This window comes from Anarhichas minor, unplaced genomic scaffold, assembly GCF_050575085.1.
Source record: "Anarhichas minor isolate MPS153535 unplaced genomic scaffold, ASM5057508v1 ptg000089l, whole genome shotgun sequence".
Lineage (NCBI taxonomy): Eukaryota > Metazoa > Chordata > Actinopteri > Perciformes > Anarhichadidae > Anarhichas > Anarhichas minor.
In genome coordinates, this window is record NW_027466535.1 from 136,777 (window position 1) to 155,000 (window position 18,224).

General features: G+C 41.9%; 1 protein-coding gene across 10 annotated transcripts in view; it reads right to left on the bottom strand.

Moving 5' to 3' along the window:
* The window catches only part of ripor3 (RIPOR family member 3), a 38,693-nt gene that overhangs the window by 15,124 nt on the left and 5,345 nt on the right, over nucleotides 1–18,224 (bottom strand). For 6 of the 10 annotated variants that reach the window (XM_076082041.1, XM_076082040.1, XM_076082039.1 and 3 more), the window contains exons 1-16: nucleotides 11,356–13,302; nucleotides 11,223–11,276; nucleotides 10,898–11,047; nucleotides 10,136–10,199; nucleotides 9,957–10,000; nucleotides 9,083–9,208; nucleotides 8,651–8,796; nucleotides 6,643–6,769; nucleotides 6,369–6,517; nucleotides 5,656–5,835; nucleotides 5,494–5,557; nucleotides 4,854–5,069; nucleotides 4,655–4,788; nucleotides 4,447–4,582; nucleotides 4,210–4,339; nucleotides 2,648–2,812 (exon numbers count right to left, since the gene is read on the bottom strand). In XM_076082041.1, coding sequence (XP_075938156.1) covers nucleotides 2,648–2,812; nucleotides 4,210–4,339; nucleotides 4,447–4,582; nucleotides 4,655–4,788; nucleotides 4,854–5,069; nucleotides 5,494–5,557; nucleotides 5,656–5,835; nucleotides 6,369–6,517; nucleotides 6,643–6,769; nucleotides 8,651–8,796; nucleotides 9,083–9,208; nucleotides 9,957–10,000; nucleotides 10,136–10,199; nucleotides 10,898–11,047; nucleotides 11,223–11,276; nucleotides 11,356–13,272 — 3,802 coding nt within the window. In that variant the 5' untranslated portion in view covers nucleotides 13,273–13,302. The other 4 variants (XM_076082047.1, XM_076082046.1, XM_076082048.1 and 1 more) reach the window with 4 other exon arrangements.

Sequence of the window (18,224 nt, forward strand, 5' to 3'; positions counted from 1 at the left end):
GACTTACTATCTCATAATGACTTACTATCTCATAATGACTTACTATCTCATAATGACTTACTATCTCATGACTTACTATCTCATTATAATGACATACTATCATTATAATGAGATAGTATCTCATTATTATGACTTACTATCTCATAATGACTTACTATCTCATGATGACTTACTATCTCATGATGACTTACTATCTCATAATGACTTACTATCTCATTATGACTTACTATCTCATTATAATGACATACTATCATTATAATGAGATAGTATCTCATTATTATGACTTACTATCTCATAATGACTTACTATCTCATGATGACTTACTATCTCATGATGACTTACTATCTCATAATGACTTACTATCTCATTATGACTTACTATCTCATTATGACTTACTATCTCATAATGACTTACTATCTCATTATGACTTACTATCTCATAATGACTTACTATCTCATTATAATGACATACTATCATTATAATGAGATAGTATCTCATTATTATGACTTACTATCTCATAATAATGACTTACTATCTCATAATAATGACTTACTATCTCATAATGAGATAGTATGTCATTATTATGACTTACTATCTCATTATAATGAGATAGTATGTCATTATAATGAGATAGTAAGTCATTATGACTTACTATCTCATAATGACTTACTATCTCATGATGACTTACTATCTCATAATGACTTACTATCTCATTATGACTTACTATCTCATTATGACTTACTATCTCATAATGACTTACTATCTCATTATGACTTACTATCTCATAATGACTTACTATCTCATAATGACTTACTATCTCATTATAATGACATACTATCATTATAATGAGATAGTATCTCATTATTATGACTTACTATCTCATAATAATGACTTACTATCTCATAATAATGACTTACTATCTCATAATAATGACTTACTATCTCATTATGACTTACTATCTCATAATGAGATAGTATGTCATTATTATGACTTACTATCTCATTATAATGACATACTATTTCATTATAATGAGATAGTATCTCATTATGACTTACTATCTCATTATAATGAGATAGTATCTCATTATTATGACTTACTATCTCATTATAATGACTTACTATCTCATTATTATGACTTACTATCTCATAATAATGACTTACTATCTCATTATAATGACTTACTATCTCATTATAATGACATACTATCTCATTATAATGAGATAGTATCTCATTATTATGACTTACTATCTCATTATTATGACTTACAGGACCTTCATTGTTTCCTCACAGTGGTGGAGATGGGCTTCCATAAAAATGTGACTTGAAGAACACACTTAGAAATATAAACAATGATCACGACACAATGAACGTTCATGTAAATACATTCTGAAACATCTGATTTTTAAACACCACATTTACAGCTCATTCAACAATAAATTACTAAATGTCTTTATGTATTTTATTTAGTGCTGGGCAAGTTAACGCGTTATTATCCTCCCCCCCACATACACACACACACACACACACATGATCGTCTCGTTACAGGATCAAACGTGACAATATCAAAACACATATTGTGGTGTTTTTAAATGAACATATAATCACGAGAGAACAAACTGCTCTTAACTCAACTCTTTATTAGCATAACTTCCTCATGCAGGTTACTGCCACGGTACAGACTACCGGTTCCATGCTTCACCTACACTCCCCTGGGTCCTAAGTCCCTCCATGTACAGCTTCTTATCACCCTCTATGTACCAACGTACATTTATAACAAATACCACACATATTACGGTAATCAGCGTTATGTGTCTGACCAAAATACCACAAAAAGCAAAAAATAAATGATTCATTTAAATGATTGTTTTAGAGTTTTTAAAGTGTTTTGTTTGTAATATGTATAATAAGCATCATTTAGTATCACTACTGAGAATTTAACAAACATAAAAACATGACGTAGATATGTTTGTAGTTTTCAAGAAGTATATTTAAATATCATCTCTTACACACATGAAGATAAAGTTATGAATACCGGCTGAATATCTAGGATCAGAATCATTATAACTGTGTTATAACTGCTGCTGTGTAAAGGGAACACTGCTGCTAACAAGAACCTGATGTGTTTAAAGTGTTTACAAACCAAATGTTATTGACCTTTTGTTCATATAGCAGTACTTTAAAATAAAAGTGCACAATACACTACTTTTGAATCATTATTGAACTTTGCGCATAACAATGCGATTAATCGAGATTAAAAACTGTAATCGTTGCCCAGCACTAATTTTATTACAATAAATTTGTCCCTCAGACTCCGTCTTGTGCGTCGGCTGGTGGAGAACCAGTTCAGAAACATCCCATAATGAAGAGGACGCAGCTCAATGTCGCTGTAATAAATAATACAATAACTCAATAATATAATTACAACAATCAGCTCCTACTCAAATGTGTCCGTTCTACCATCATTGTAATGTAATATTATATAACTGATGCAATAAATCAATGCGCATCATCTGAGCTGCAAGGCATTGTGGGAAGTGTAGTAGCAGATGAGATGTGATGAGGAAGACGTACGTCAGGCAGGATGTATAAAGAGAAGGTTCCAGAATAATCATAAAGAAGTGCAGTAAACGAGCTCACAGCTTCAGTACCTTTGTCCGACTGGCCCGGCTGCTTGGCCTTCACCTTGTGGGTGTAACGTTTCTTTAACGTCCTGCAGAACGCGTCGGAGACGCAGCAGAATGGAGAGACTCCGTCCGTCACACAGTCGTCCCAGAACAGCAGCACCTCCCTCGACCTCTGGGCCTCTGGGAGGACTGAGGAGCAGACAGTGAAGGGCTCGTGATTATGGATGTGACTTGATGAGCTCCTGGTTCTGATCGTGTGATTATTCATTCTAACGTAGCTGGTACTTTAATATTCACAACCGCCCCCTAATGATGACGGTGTCATGTGGGGATGTTTGCTGAGAGGATGAGTGGAGCAATGGATTGGATCAGCACAAAAGAATATCAAGCTTCTAGCCCCCGATACTAATTAGTGGTCATTGATGATCCACATGTTTGATTATATCAGCTGGTCTCCAAGGATCCAGAATACCGTCCCAAAAATCATTTGAACGCTCTGAAGTCAGTAAACCATCAACAATACTAAATGTTATACTTCTACTTTGTTATTGTAATTCATAGCATTTTGTACTTTATAAAAATGGGGGGGGGGCATAGGGTATAAAGTAATGAACAATGCTATTGTTTAGTCAGTTGACTCCGGACAGCTCGGGTTACTTTTATACTTTGTGATGCAAATAAATCTGCGCGAACTGAAGAAAATCCAAAGTCTGTGGTGTTCTGTGCTCGTTACTGAGTCCCAACAGTGAGATCCTGTCTCGCCACGAGTCAGACAGAGAACACTCACTGAGCCGGTCGGTATCGAGTTTGACCATAAAGTCAATAAAGCTGACCCACAACGGGAGGACTCCACGGGGACCTTTGCTCTCCCACAGACTGAACATGAGCTCAACATAAAGGTAAAGCTGGTGTTCTGCATCGGTGGTGTCGGTCTGTGAGGAGGAGAGGACGGCTGCGTCCTAAGACCGTAAGATAGTAACTTGTATTCAGTAATAGTGCTTTGAGCCCCACTAACTAATTCAAGTTTTAATTATAAGTATAATATAATTCTGAGTGACGTCATTTTGATTAGACTGGCAAACTACTGGATTTATTCAAGTTTATCACCAAAACTACATTTTACAGGTGACATGTGAACACATCATGATAACGTTATAATGTACCTTCAGCCAGTACTCATGTTCACTGAGCAGAGCCTGAAGGCATCATAGTGTAACTGAAGTGAACCTCAGTTGGTTAGCTGTTAGCGGTGCTGCTAACGTTACTAGCTCTCCTCCTGTTGGTTTAAACACTAACTGGTTGTTTACAATGAAACATGATCAGAGATCAGAGACTAGAAACACATGTTCTCCTGAATATTGGAGGAGAACCATCGTCAGTAAAACTTTTGATGGTTAACTTAACCTGTGAAATGAATCAGGTTCAACATTCTGTAAATCTGAAGCGTGTTTCTGTCTGAAACACAACGATATCTCGTTATGTTTCCCTGTATTTAACCAGAACAGGATGATTCTACACCAAATGAACCTGTTGTACATGATTTCATGTGTTAATCACTTCTCTAGCAGACAGACTAACAGACTCACTGTCTCCAGCAGAGATGCTGCTCTTCTTCTCCAGCAGCACACAACTGATTCTCTGCAGAACGTCAGCTTGGAGAGTCACTTCCTGCAGCAGGTCCGTTCTGGAGGGGCTGAAGTCGGTCGCTGTGATCATCTGAGGAGACGTTTTGATGGTTGGACGTTGAAAAGAGACACAGAAGATGGAAACACTGATGTAAAAAGTTGATGAACGAGGACGAAGCTCATAGAAACACAGCGTACCTGCAGCAGGATGCAACAACTATCCAGGTGAGTCTCAAGAGCCTGGTCGAGACCCCAATTCCCAGAAGTCAGCGGGGCGATGAACGACTCTTCCTCAGGAGTTGATTGGCCGAGTCTCCGCTGCAGAGAGCTGACGCTGAGGGATGAAGATGGAGAGATGTTCAGATATCCGTGCTGTGTATTGATTATTGATCTGTGATCTACTCACCCGCTGTCCTTCAGTCTCAGGCTGCCCAAACAGGAAGTGTTGTCGTCATGTGACAGGAAGTCAAAGCTGCCCAGCACTTCTTCCACAGCGAGCATCTCCTCTGAAGACGAGCCTCTCAGCAGAGAGAGGTTGTTCTGAGAGGTGAACACGTGTTAGAAACATGGAGTACAGATGTGTGTATAAGTACACACTCGGGTACCTTCAGGATGGTGGCCAGGTGCAGGACCTGGTGGTCCAGGTGTCTGAGCTCCTTCTCAGAGCAGCTCTGGTTCCTTAAGGTCTTCTCCAGCTGCACCATCAGGGCTCCCACCCGTACGGCCTGGGCCCTGCGCTGGGCACCGCTCACCGCCGGGGGCGGGGGGGCGGCGGCCGCGGGAGAGAAGGAGCTTAAGGTCGGGGGGGTCGGGGCAGAGTCCTGCAACAAACGTGGGGGGATTAAAATTGGGAGTCCAGAGAGAAGAAACACAAGAGACAAAACAGAGAAAGTCACATCGCACACAACACAATTACATTTTCTTTTGTTGTTTGTAACGTATTGATATTGTTATCATATTTCATATCTTGTAAAAACATCTTGTCAGTAATATTTTACGGAGTCACATCTTATGCATATTCATTTTATGTTCTCTGTAATATTCTGAAATTTGAATATTATATCGGTGGAGGCTTCAAATAAGCCCAGTTGGCTTTCTGCCTCTCCCTGCACTGTGATATTATTTATCTCTGTTATGTTTGTTTATTTATATTTTATTGTTTGAATTGTGCAAAGTAGATAAACTAAACCATGTCACTTTTAAACTCTCGTCGTGACTCTCGTGAAGCCTCCAGGTGGGTTTTACCTGAACCTGGACCTGGACTGGGTCCTGGTCTGTGTTCTTTCTGAGGATGTCAGGAGTGCTAGACCTGAGTGAAAGAGAGACCTCCATTAATCTGTGTTATGATGAGAGGATTCAGCAGGTACACATCTAGACATTAAGACGACACTAAAGTAAAATAATCACCTCTGTAGAGAAGCCGTCTGACTCGTATCTAACTCACTCCCCCACTCCTCCTCCTCCTCTTCCCTCCTTTTCCACGTCTCCTTCTCCTCTGAGACGTCCAGGAGGGACAGCTGAGTCTGGCTTCCTCCCAGACTGGTGCCCCGACTGTGGCTGGAGGGGAAGCTGTGAGTCCGCCTGAGACTGGAGGAACAGATTTGAGATGAAATCTATAATTCAAACGTACCTGTAGGGGCTCTGAGTCTGATACCTGTAGAGGCTCTGAGTCTGATCTCTGAGTCTGATCTCTGAGTCTGATACCTGTAGGGACTCTGAGTCTGATCTCTGAGTCTGATACCTGTAGAGGCTCTGAGTCTGATCTCTGAGTCTGATCTCTGAGTCTGATACCTGTAGGGACTCTGAGTCTGATCTCTGAGTCTGATACCTGTAGAGGCTCTGAGTCTGATCTCTGAGTCTGATACCTGTAGGGGCTCTGAGTCTGATACCTGTAGGGACTCTGAGTCTGATCTCTGAGTCTGATACCTGTAGAGGCTCTGAGTCTGATCTCTGAGTCTGATACCTGTAGGGGCTCTGAGTCTGATACCTGTAGGGGCTCTGAGTCTGATACCTGTAGAGGCTCTGAGTCTGATCTCTGAGTCTGATACCTGTAGGGACTCTGAGTCTGATACCTGTAGGGACTCTGAGTCTGATACCTGTAGGGACTCTGAGTCTGATACCTGTAGGGACTCTGAGCGCTGTGGGTCAGTGTGACGTGTGACGGGTCGGACAGGTAGCTGATCAGAGACACGCCTCCTCTGCTTGGTCGACTTTTAGACACCAGAGACGAGAGGGAACCTTCTTTGTCCTGCAGCTCTCGCATCATCGACTGCAGAGGAAGAAGAAGAAGAACCATGGAGAGAGAAATAAATCATCTATTCTGGGTACCACTACATGTTGTGTTAAGAAGGACCATGTATGAATATACGTGTATGTGTGTATCTGTATACTCACTATGAAGTACTTCTCCGTGAAGGACGGAGTACTCGGTGCCGTCCAGTTGTAAACTGAACTCTTCCTGCTGGACAGTGACTGTCTGCTGACTGAGAGCGGCCTCATCCTCTCAGTACTATCGAAGGGACTGCAGGTACAAATACACACAAATATTTAGATTATAGTAATGATATCTAAAGGTAAAAAAATCATGCGATTAAAAATTGTAATCGTTGCCCAGCACTAATATATATAGTGTGTATATATATATATATATACATATATATATATATATATATAGTGTATATATATATATATATATATATATATAGTGTATATATATATATATATATATATATATATATAGTGTATATATATATATAGTATATATATATATAGTATATATATATATATATAGTATATATATACTATATATATATATATATATATATATAGTATATATATATATATATAGTATATATATATATATATAGTGTATATATATATATATATATAGTGTATATATATATATATATATAGTGTATATATATATATATATATAGTGTGTATATATATATATAGTGTATATATATATATATATATATATATATATATATATATATATATATATATACTATATATATATATATATAGTATATATATATATATATATATATATATATATATATATATAGTATATATATATATATATATAGTATATATATATATATATATAGTGTATATATATATATATATAGTATATATATATATATATATAGTATATATATATATATATAGTATATATATATATATATAGTATATATATATATATATAGTATATATATATATATATAGTATATATATATATATATATAGTATATATATATATATATATAGTGTGTATATATATATATATATATATAGTATATATATATATATATATATAGTGTATATATATATATATATATATAGTGTATATATATACTGTCTATGGTGACATTAAATACAACGCCAGTAAGAGTGCTATCTTGATCTGTAGAACCAGAGAGGACAAATGTCTAAACTTCCCTGACTTCACATTGTCTGATAATAATCTTGGTGTTTGTGATGAAGTAAAATATCTTCATCATTTTATAGCAGAACACATGATGATGATAAAGACATTTCTAGTTAATGTCGTAGGGTGTCTGCACAACAAACAGTCTCTCATGTTAGTCTGGTCTGTGTACAGATGGAGTGAAGAAGTCTCTGTTCAGAGCATACTGTACTCCATGAGATAAGTACTAAAGAGACCGAGATGGAGGAGTGCTAGTGAAACGAGTCAATACTTTTCAAACGGTTTTAAGAAATCTCATGTATAAATGTATTTGTCGGCTTAATGACTCTGAAAATGAGATCATATTGGTTTTAACCAACATAAGGTTTAGTAGCACACGCTACCAGTCCAGCTGTGGAGACATTGGTACAGCTGTCTCTCTGTAGGGCATTGCTAGGCCTCCGTACTTGTATTGTCTGTGTATGTCATTTTATGTATTTGTCTTATCTGGACCCTGAGTCTGAAATAAAGTCTATCTATCTATCTATCGTAACAATAAACCAGTGAACATTACTGCTCTTTAATATTTGTAGCTTGATGTTCCTAAATGTGATAAACGTCTCGTCCTCACATTGTACTTGTTAAAGTGAGTAACCCTGAAACCTGTTCATGAACCTTTTAGTCTCCGTTTCCTGTTGATTCACACATTCTTTCATAGATCACATCATTGTCTCGACCCTCCATTTATCAGTTCTTATCCTGTCTGTAACTTCACATTTAGATTTTGGGAACATTCACTTCTCTCATGTTGGAGTTTGTGGTCCTGCTTTAAATTCATCTGACGAGTCTTTTATTCTGAAGTTTCTCTTCAAACGTCCCACAGCTGGTTTTGTTAGTTTATGAGCAGCAGAAACACGGATTGAATCTGAACTGGGACTCATATAGAGGCTCTGTGTGTGTGGTGTGTGTGTGTGTGTGTGTGTGTGTTCGGACCTCCAGCGGACCTCCAGCTGGAGTTTGATGGTTCCTAGCTCCGTGACGTCCACCAGCATCAGTTGAGGTTTCGACACGAAGAAGTCTGCGCTGGCACACGTTACCATGCCGACCAGCAGCCAACCCAAACCCTTGGCCTCCGTCACCTGACACAAGACACGAGTCAGCTGACACACGGGTGAGTATTTCTAATACAGCAGTATTCTAGTTCTTTACATTAGTAAAAGTCTTGAATATGTAAATATTGAGCTTTCTTCTCTTCAGCTGCTGTTTAGAAAGCAGCAGGATGAGCCCAGTGCATTCTGGGTAAATATCATGTCTTCCCTTCTACTTCTACCCAGATTATGGACCGACCTTCTTTAAGTACAGGACGAGAGTAAATATACCTACAGAAAGAAGGCATTATGGGTATTCTGTGTGTGTGTGTGTTACCTTGATCTCAAAGTTGTGGCGTATGTGTGGGAGGAAGACCATCTCCTCTTCGTCCCAGGACTGCGTGTCGTCTGATTCGATCCTCCCTCTGATCCTCCATCGCTGGCGGCCCAAACGCACCACCACCTGGTGACATCATCGAGACATCATGTGACATCATCGAGACATCATCGAGACATCATGTGACATCTTGGAGATGCAAAAAGGTAAACGTCTTCCGACCGACTGAACTTCAACGCTACACTACACACTACTAAGTACACTACACACTACTAAGTACACCACACACTACTAAGTACACCACACACTACTAAGTACACCACACACTACTAAGTACACTACACACTACTAAGTACACCACACACTACTAAGTACACTACACACTACTAAGTACACTACACACTACTAAGTACACCACACACTACTAAGTACACTACACACTACTAAGTACACTACACACTACTAAGTACACCACACACTACTAAGTACACTACACACTACTAAGTACACTACACACTACTAAGTACACCACACACTACTAAGTACACTACACACTACTAAGTACACCACACACTACTAAGTACACCACACACTACTAAGTACACCACACACTACTAAGTACACTACACACTACTAAGTACACCACACACTACTAAGTACACTACACACTACTAAGTACACTACACACTATGCTGTAGACTACTAAGTACACTTCTGTAGACTACTAAGTACACTACAGAACCCCCCTTCCTTCTCTCCTCCCGTAGAGAAGAATGAACCATCTCCTTTGCATTGGTTCTAGATTGTTGTTCTCATGTTTGACTCTTTTCACTGAAACAAAGTGATGATGATGATGATGATGATGATCTCTCACCTCGTACTGGTCTCCAGGGCAGAGCCGAGCGAAACCAATCAGACCTGCAGGTTAACACACATGTCAGATAGTTAGTGTGTCACTGATACCTGTGTGTGTGTGTGTGCGAGTGTGTGTGCATGTATGCGGTGTGTGTGTGTGTGTGTGTGTGTGCGTGCGGTGTGTGCGTGTGTGTGTACCCTTCATCTTGATGTGAAGCTCTCCCAGCAGGATTTCTAACTCTTCCTCCATAACTGACATGTCCTGCAGAGAGAAACTTCACATGAAACACTTTTCTGTTTGTTATGATTCATTGAGTCTCAATACAGGACGTGTATTCTGACCCACAATCCTTTGCACAGCAGATACAAGAGGGTCAAAGTTGTCATGATGAAGTATTATGTCCTAATAGAAGTACAACACTACGTTCTCTGTACGGCTGCAGAACGAACTCAATGTAAATATGGAACTTTTGGAACCTTCATGTGTCAAGTGACTGAAGGATGTTCTGTGTCCTCTCTGAGGGTTGAACATGTTCCTCCACAGAGAGAGGAGCCTGAAGGCCTCGTTACCTGGAGGTCACGTCATGTAGGCGACTGTGGCTAAGTGGAGAGCAGGGCCGTCCTTCAATCAGAGGATCGGCGGTTCGATCCCCGGCTCTGGCTCCGCTAGTCGCATGTCGATGTGTCCTTGAGCACGACACTTAACCCCAAAAATACGGTGTAGAATTGTGATAGAATCTGAATTGTAAGTCGCTTTGGATAAAAGCGTCTGCTAAATGACTGTAATGTAATGTCAATAAAGCTTGAATGTGTTTGAATGTGGCTTCACTCTGTATTTATATAACCCTAACGATGACCCGGTACCTGCAGACCGTGTCGGTGGATATAATAACCCTATCGATGACACGGTACCTGCAGACCGTGTCGGTGGTTATAATAACCCTATCGATGACCCGGTACCTGCAGACTGTGTCGGTGGTTGCGACTGAGCTCTAGCAGACTGTCTCTGGAGGCTCTGGAGGACGGAGACAGACAGAAGGCTCTCTTCATGTTGACGGCTCCCTCACAGAGTCTCCACTGGACCCAGTAGGTCTCATACAGCTCCTCCACCTGCAGAGACCAGAGACAGAACCCCATCAACAGAGTCTCTACTGGACCAGTAGGTCTCATACAGCCCCCCCTGAACCTGAACCCTGACCTGCCTCAGTCCTGTTGAGACCAGCTCCCAGTGATCACATGAACCAAACCATGAACTGAGAGCTTCAGACTGAAGTAGATGTTTTACCTTGCTGATCTGAAACTCTAGTCTTCGTATGTATCTCTCCAAAGCTCTGATCTCCTGGGAAAGAACACACGTTTATATTAGTATATTATATTCCTTATTGATCGATATGAAAGCAGTTTGACTCAAAGCTTACCTTCTCTAGATCATACAGGAAGGCCTGGAGACAGAGAAAGTGCATCACCATCATCATCACCATCATCATCACCACCACCATCATCGTCATCACCACCACCATCATCGTCATCATCACCATCGTCATCATCACCATCATCATCATCACCACCATCATCGTCATCACCACCATCATCGCCATCATCATCACCACCATCATCATCATCATCGTCATCATCACCACCATCATCATCATCACCACCATCATCACCATCATCATCATCGTCATCATCACCACCATCATCATCATCACCACCATCGTCATCATCACCACCATCGTCATCATCACCACCATCATCGCCATCATCATCACCACCATCATCATCATCTTCATCATCACCATCATCGTCATCATCACCACCATCATCATCACCACCATCATCACCATCATCATCATCGTCATCATCACCACCATCATCATCATCACCACCATCATCACCATCATCGTCATCATCACCACCATCATCATCATCACCACCATCGTCATCACCACCATCATCATCATCACCACCATCGTCATCATCACCACCATCGTCATCACCACCACCATCATCGTCATCATCACCACCATCATCACCACCATCGTCATCATCACCACCACCATCGTCATCACCACCACCACCATCATCATCATCATCACCATCATCATCACCACCGTCACCATCATCATCACCATCATCATCACCACCGTCACCATCATCATCACCATCATCGTCATCATCACCATCATCATCACCACCATCACCATCATCATCACCACCATCATCATCACCATCATCGTCATCATCACCATCATCATCACCATCATCATCATCATCACCACCATCGTCATCATCACCACCATCATCATCATCACCACCATCGTCATCATCACCACCATCGTCATCATCACCACCATCGTCATCATCACCACCACCGTCATCGTCATCATCACCATCATCATCACCACCATCATCACCACCATCGTCATCATCACCACCACCATCGTCATCACCACCACCACCACCACCATCATCATCATCATCATCACCATCATCATCACCACCGTCACCATCATCATCATCATCACCACCATCGTCATCATCACCACCATCGTCATCATCACCACCATCGTCATCATCACCACCACCATCATCGTCATCATCACCATCATCATCACCACCATCATCACCACCATCGTCATCATCACCACCACCATCGTCATCACCACCACCACCACCACCATCATCATCATCATCATCATCACCATCATCATCACCACCCTCACCATCATCATCATCATCACCATCATCACCACCATCGTCATCATCACCACCATCATCGTCATCATCACCACCATCGTCATCACCACCACCACCACCACCATCATCATCATCATCATCACCACCGTCACCATCATCATCACCATCATCGTCATCATCACCATCATCATCACCATCATCATCACCACCACCACCACCATCATCATCATCACCATCATCGTCATCATCACCATCATCGTCACCACCGTCACCATCATCATCATCATCACCACCATCACCATCATCACCACCATCGTCATCATCACCACCATCGTCATCACCACCACCACCATCATCATCATCACCATCATCATCACCACCATCACCATCATCATCACCATCATCGTCATCATCACCATCATCGTCATCATCACCATCATCATCACCACCATCACCATCATCATCACCACCACCATCACCACCGTCATCGTCATCATCACCATCATCGTCATCATCACCATCATCACCACCATCATCATCACCACCGTCACCATCATCATCATCATCACCACCATCACCATCATCACCACCACCATCATCATCACCATCATCACCACCACCATCATCATCATCACCATCACCACCACTCACACTCACACTCTTCCTCTTCTCACCAGTCTGGAGTTTCTCTTGGTTTCTCTCTGCTGTGACGACAGGAAGTCCATCTCAGCCTGGTGACCCTCCAGGTGTTCTCTGTAGACAACGTTCATTCATTTACAATCAGAACTCTTTATTGCCAAAGTATGTTATACATACAAGGAATTTGACAGGACGGGTGGTGCAATCAACAACAATCAACACAGTGCAAAACGTAGAAACATATTTAAGTTTACAGTAACATATAAAATAAACAAGTGAGATGTACAGTAAGTGTAATGTAAAGTGTTGAGTGTGTTTAAATAAAGACACACAGAGGGGGGTGCAGGAAGTTGTCCTGGGGATGACAGAGTGGGGGGGTCCTGGTCTTTGACTGAAGACGGGATTCATTGAGCCTCTAATGATTGTTTAATCTCCTCACGTCGCTTCAATAACTCCTCAAATACAAAACAATAATCTAATAGTTCACCAATAAAATAAGATTAGATAACGGTGCAAAATATAACAATATAAAAATCTCTCCCATTAATCGTGTCAGGACCAGGAAACAACTTCGGGTTCTCCAAAGCTTCATGTGTTAAAGCTGCATTCTCTCTAGTGTCCAGCAGGGGGCGACTCCTCTGGTTGTATAGAAGTCTATGAGAAAATGACTCTACTTCTCTCTTGATTTATTACCTCAGTAAACATTGTAAACATGAGTTTATGGTCTCAATCTCTAGTTTCAAGTCTTCTTCAATACAGCATGATGTTCATTTAGTACATTATGGTCCATTGACGCTGATATAACATTGATGCCAAACTATAAACCATCTAATTCATATATATCCATCATTAGATATAAAAGTATTAAAACACACACTTGATCCCATATGAAGCATCAGTACACATAATCTAACCATCACTTCAGCACCAAGTACACCTTTAAGTCCACTAGTAGTCAACATACTTGAGTCCTTTGCGTAGCGCCTTGAAGACCTGGTCCACCTGCTCCGGCTGCAGAGACCAGGTAGCCCCGCCCCCTCTGCTGGGAGACAGGTGCATTCTGGGAGATTTACCTCCGGTGGTGGCTTTGGAGCGGAGAGAGTTACGACCAGAGGACGGCCTGAAAACAGAAACATATACACAAAGAGAGTGAGATGTTACACACTTAGATCTTTTATCAGTGAAAAAACGGATTTATTTTATTGTCCTCAAACTGTGTTTTCAATAATCTTCTTTTAACCCTCTGAACCCCAAAACCAGTCGTCAAAACGACATCGTTTATCACAGAAGAAGCTGTAAAACAGACATGATCACCAGATTCTCATCTTTTCGACGGTCCTTGAACATATGTGCGAGGAATGCTTCAGGCAACATTAAAATTGTGATATTTCATCAAAAATACGCTTCAAATACACAGTTTTGCAGGCTGGTAACAGCAGAGGCTGTAAACATGTTTCATATGTTTCATATATATATATATATATATAACACACGGAGCCTTCATTGTTTTCAAACAATGGTAACACACATTTCAGTGTTTTCCTATTTCTTTAAATAAACGATCAAACTAATTAAATTCTAATTTATGATTGATGACATAATAACTGAGTTATTCTGCACTGAAGACATGTTCTAGTTCTACTTCTAGTCGTGATGGTTCTGTTTCATAGAGGAGCAGGACTTTAGACCACAGAGACAAACATGTGACGAGAGACATTAAACAACCTGAAACTTGTTGAGGTTCAGAGTTAATGAGGTCAGTATTGATGAGCTCATAAATACACAAACATACACTGAGAAGCAAACTCTCTGAGGATCAGATCATCAACACACACACAGTGTTTGTGTCCGTACACACATCTGTACACTCTTGTTATCGGCCATAACAGAATAAAGCTTCTCTCAGCTTTAGCAGATGTCTGTATTTATGCACTCGGCTGTAAAAGTGTTTTCATGCTGTGTGATATTAGCCTTCCCTGTCAGTGTGTGTGTGTCTGGTGTGTTTATGTCCCGTTTACGGCCCGGGTCGTGTCACCATCAAAGCTCCATAATGAAGACTGATGGGAGACTGTCAGGGCAGGAATGAGTGTGTGTGTGCGCGCTTGTTTAAGATGGGAAACACACAGGAAGTGCATTCCTTTTGTTGACATGTTCCCTCTCTAGGACTGAAACATTACATCTGTGTCTGTCATTCAGAAATAACATCTGAGAGTAAAGTCTGTGGTGCGTTCACTGTCTGCCCATCAAAGAGGAACACTCGTCTGAGGGTGACGAGGTTTACTCCACAAGACACGAGACAGTTCATCTTCAAGCTCTTTAGATCAGATAACAGACTTTTTATTGTTCTACAGTATGAAGAACGACTCGGAGAAGACACTGCATTCAGAGTGGATCACCTAAACGTTACATAATGTATGTATGGTAGTGTGCTGCGCAGTGTACTTAGTAATCTACAGCTTAGTGTAGTTAGTAGTGCGTAGTGTACTTAGTAGTGTGCAACATAGTGTACTTAGTAGTGTACTCGGTAGTTTGCAGTATAGTGTAGTTAGTAGTCTGCAGCATAGTGTACTTAGTGCATATTGTACTTAGTAGTGCATAGTGTACTTAGTAGTCTGCAGCATAGTGTACTTTGTAGTGTGCAAGAAGTAAAGTATACATCTCATCTATCGACTCTGTTCTGGAGCTTTAAGGCAACTACATTGGTCTTTGTTATCTGCATTCTAATTGGCTGTTGAGCTTGTCCCTCACCGTCGTCGTCCAGTCAGAGAGCTGAACCCGGTGAAGGAGCGGCTCCTGTGGACCAAACCTCCATCTGAGGGGGAGTCGAATCGCAGCTTCACCGACATCCTGGAGAGATGGAGAGAAAGATTTTAATCATTAATCAGTGCAACACAAAAAAAACCACCTCATTAAATATATTACAATTTACTTTAAACTGATACTTTAAAGAGTAACGTGAATCAGACAAACATGCTGCAGTTCAGACCAGGAAACAACCTCTGGTTCTTTAAAGTCCCTGATGAGGCCGATGACCGTTGTGTCGTCTGCGAACTTCAGGAGTCTAACAGACGGGTCCTCTGAGGTGCAGTCGTTGGTGTAGAGGGAGAAGAGCAGTGGGGAGAGACCACATCCCTGGGGGTCAGTGCTGATAGTCCGGGTGCTGGATGTGGTGTTTCCCAGCCTCACCTGCTGCGTCCTGTCAGTCAGGAGGTTAGTGATCCACTGACAGGTGGAGGCTGCACAGTGAGCTGGCAGAGTTTGGGTTGGAGTATCTCCAGGATGATGGTGTTGAACGCTGAGCTGAAGTCCACAAACAGAACCCTTGCATATGTCCCTGGGGAGTCGAGGTGTTGCAGCAGGTGGTGCAGTCCCATGTTGACTGCATCATCCACCGACCTGTTTGCCCTGTAGGCAAACTGCAGGGGGTCCAGCAGGGGTCCTGTGATGTCCTTCAGGTGGGTCAACACCAGTCTCTCAAAGGATTTCATGACCACAGACATCAGGGCGACGGGCCTGTAGTCATTTAATCCTGTGATGGAGGATTTCTTGGGGACGGGGATGATCGTGGAGCGTTTGAAGCAGGAGGGGACTTCACACAGCTCCAGTGATCGGTTTAAGATCTGTGTGAAGATGGAGGCCAGCTGGTCAGCACAGACTTTCAGGCAGGAGGGGGACACACCGTCTGGGCCCAGAGCCTTCCTGATCTTCTGTCTGTGGAAGAGTCGACTCACATCCTCCTCACAGATCCTCAGTGCCGGTGGGGGGTCGGTTGGGAGAGGTGAGGAGGAGGCAGGGGGTGTAGATGGTTGTTTGATGATGGGGCAGGTGGGGGTGTGAGAGTAGGCTTATCAAACCAGTTGGGGGGGGGGGGGGGGGGGGGGGGGGGTGGTCTCCTGTAGTTGGTGAGGACCTGCAGGCCTCTCACACTGACGGGTCGTTGGCTGAAAACATTTTCTCCAGTTTTACAGTGTAGCTCCTCTTAGCTACCCTGATCTCCCTCGTCAGTGTGTTCCTGGTCTGTTGTACAGGATCCTGTCCCCACTTCTGTAGGCCTCTTCCTTGGCCCGATGAAGCTGCCTGAGTCTTGCAGTAAACCAGGTTTATTGTTGTTGTATGTGCAGAAGGTTTTAGTCGGCACACACACATGTCCTCACAAAGATTAATGTATGATGTCACAGTGTCAGTGAGCTCATCCAGGTCTGTAGCAGCAGCCTCACAAACACTCCAATCAGTGCAGACAAAGCAGGACTGTAGCTCCAGCTTCGTCGGCGTCTCCGGTAAATTCCGAGTAGAGCCGCTGCTCCTCCAACTAAAATCTCTGTAAAACTTTCTGGTTCGATGAAATGCGGCGAAAAGGTTTGACCAGTGGATAGACGGATGTTTAAGAGTTCCTCTCTGCTGAATGTGATCAGAGAGGAAGAGACGGAAACAAGACACACAAACAAAAACAGAAAAAGTACGAGAGAGTGCAGTACCGATGCTTCGTCATCAATGAGCTGCTGCTCTCATCAGACTGACCTCAGACCAGCTGAAGATGAATGAGCGGCTGCTCGTTCTGATTACAACAAAGTAAATAACGTCTGGAATGTGACTCCAATGTGAGCGGAGGGACACATTCCTCCAGTGATGAAGACATCAGGGGGAGGGGTGTATGTGTGTATGTGTGTAGGTGTGTGTGTGTATGTGTGTGTGTGTGTGTGTGTAGGTGTGTGTGTGTGTATGTGTGTGTGTAGGTGTACGTGTGTGTGTGTAGGTGTATGTGTGTGTGTAGGTGTGTGTGTGTGTGTATGTGTGTGTGTAGGTGAATGTGTGTGTGTAGGTGTATGTGTGTGTGTGTGTGTGTGTGTAGGTGTGTGTGTGTGAGTGTAGGTGTGTGTGTGTGTATGTATGTGTGTGTGTAGGTGTACGTGTGTGTGTGTAGGTGTATGTGTGTGTGTGTGTAGGTGTGTGT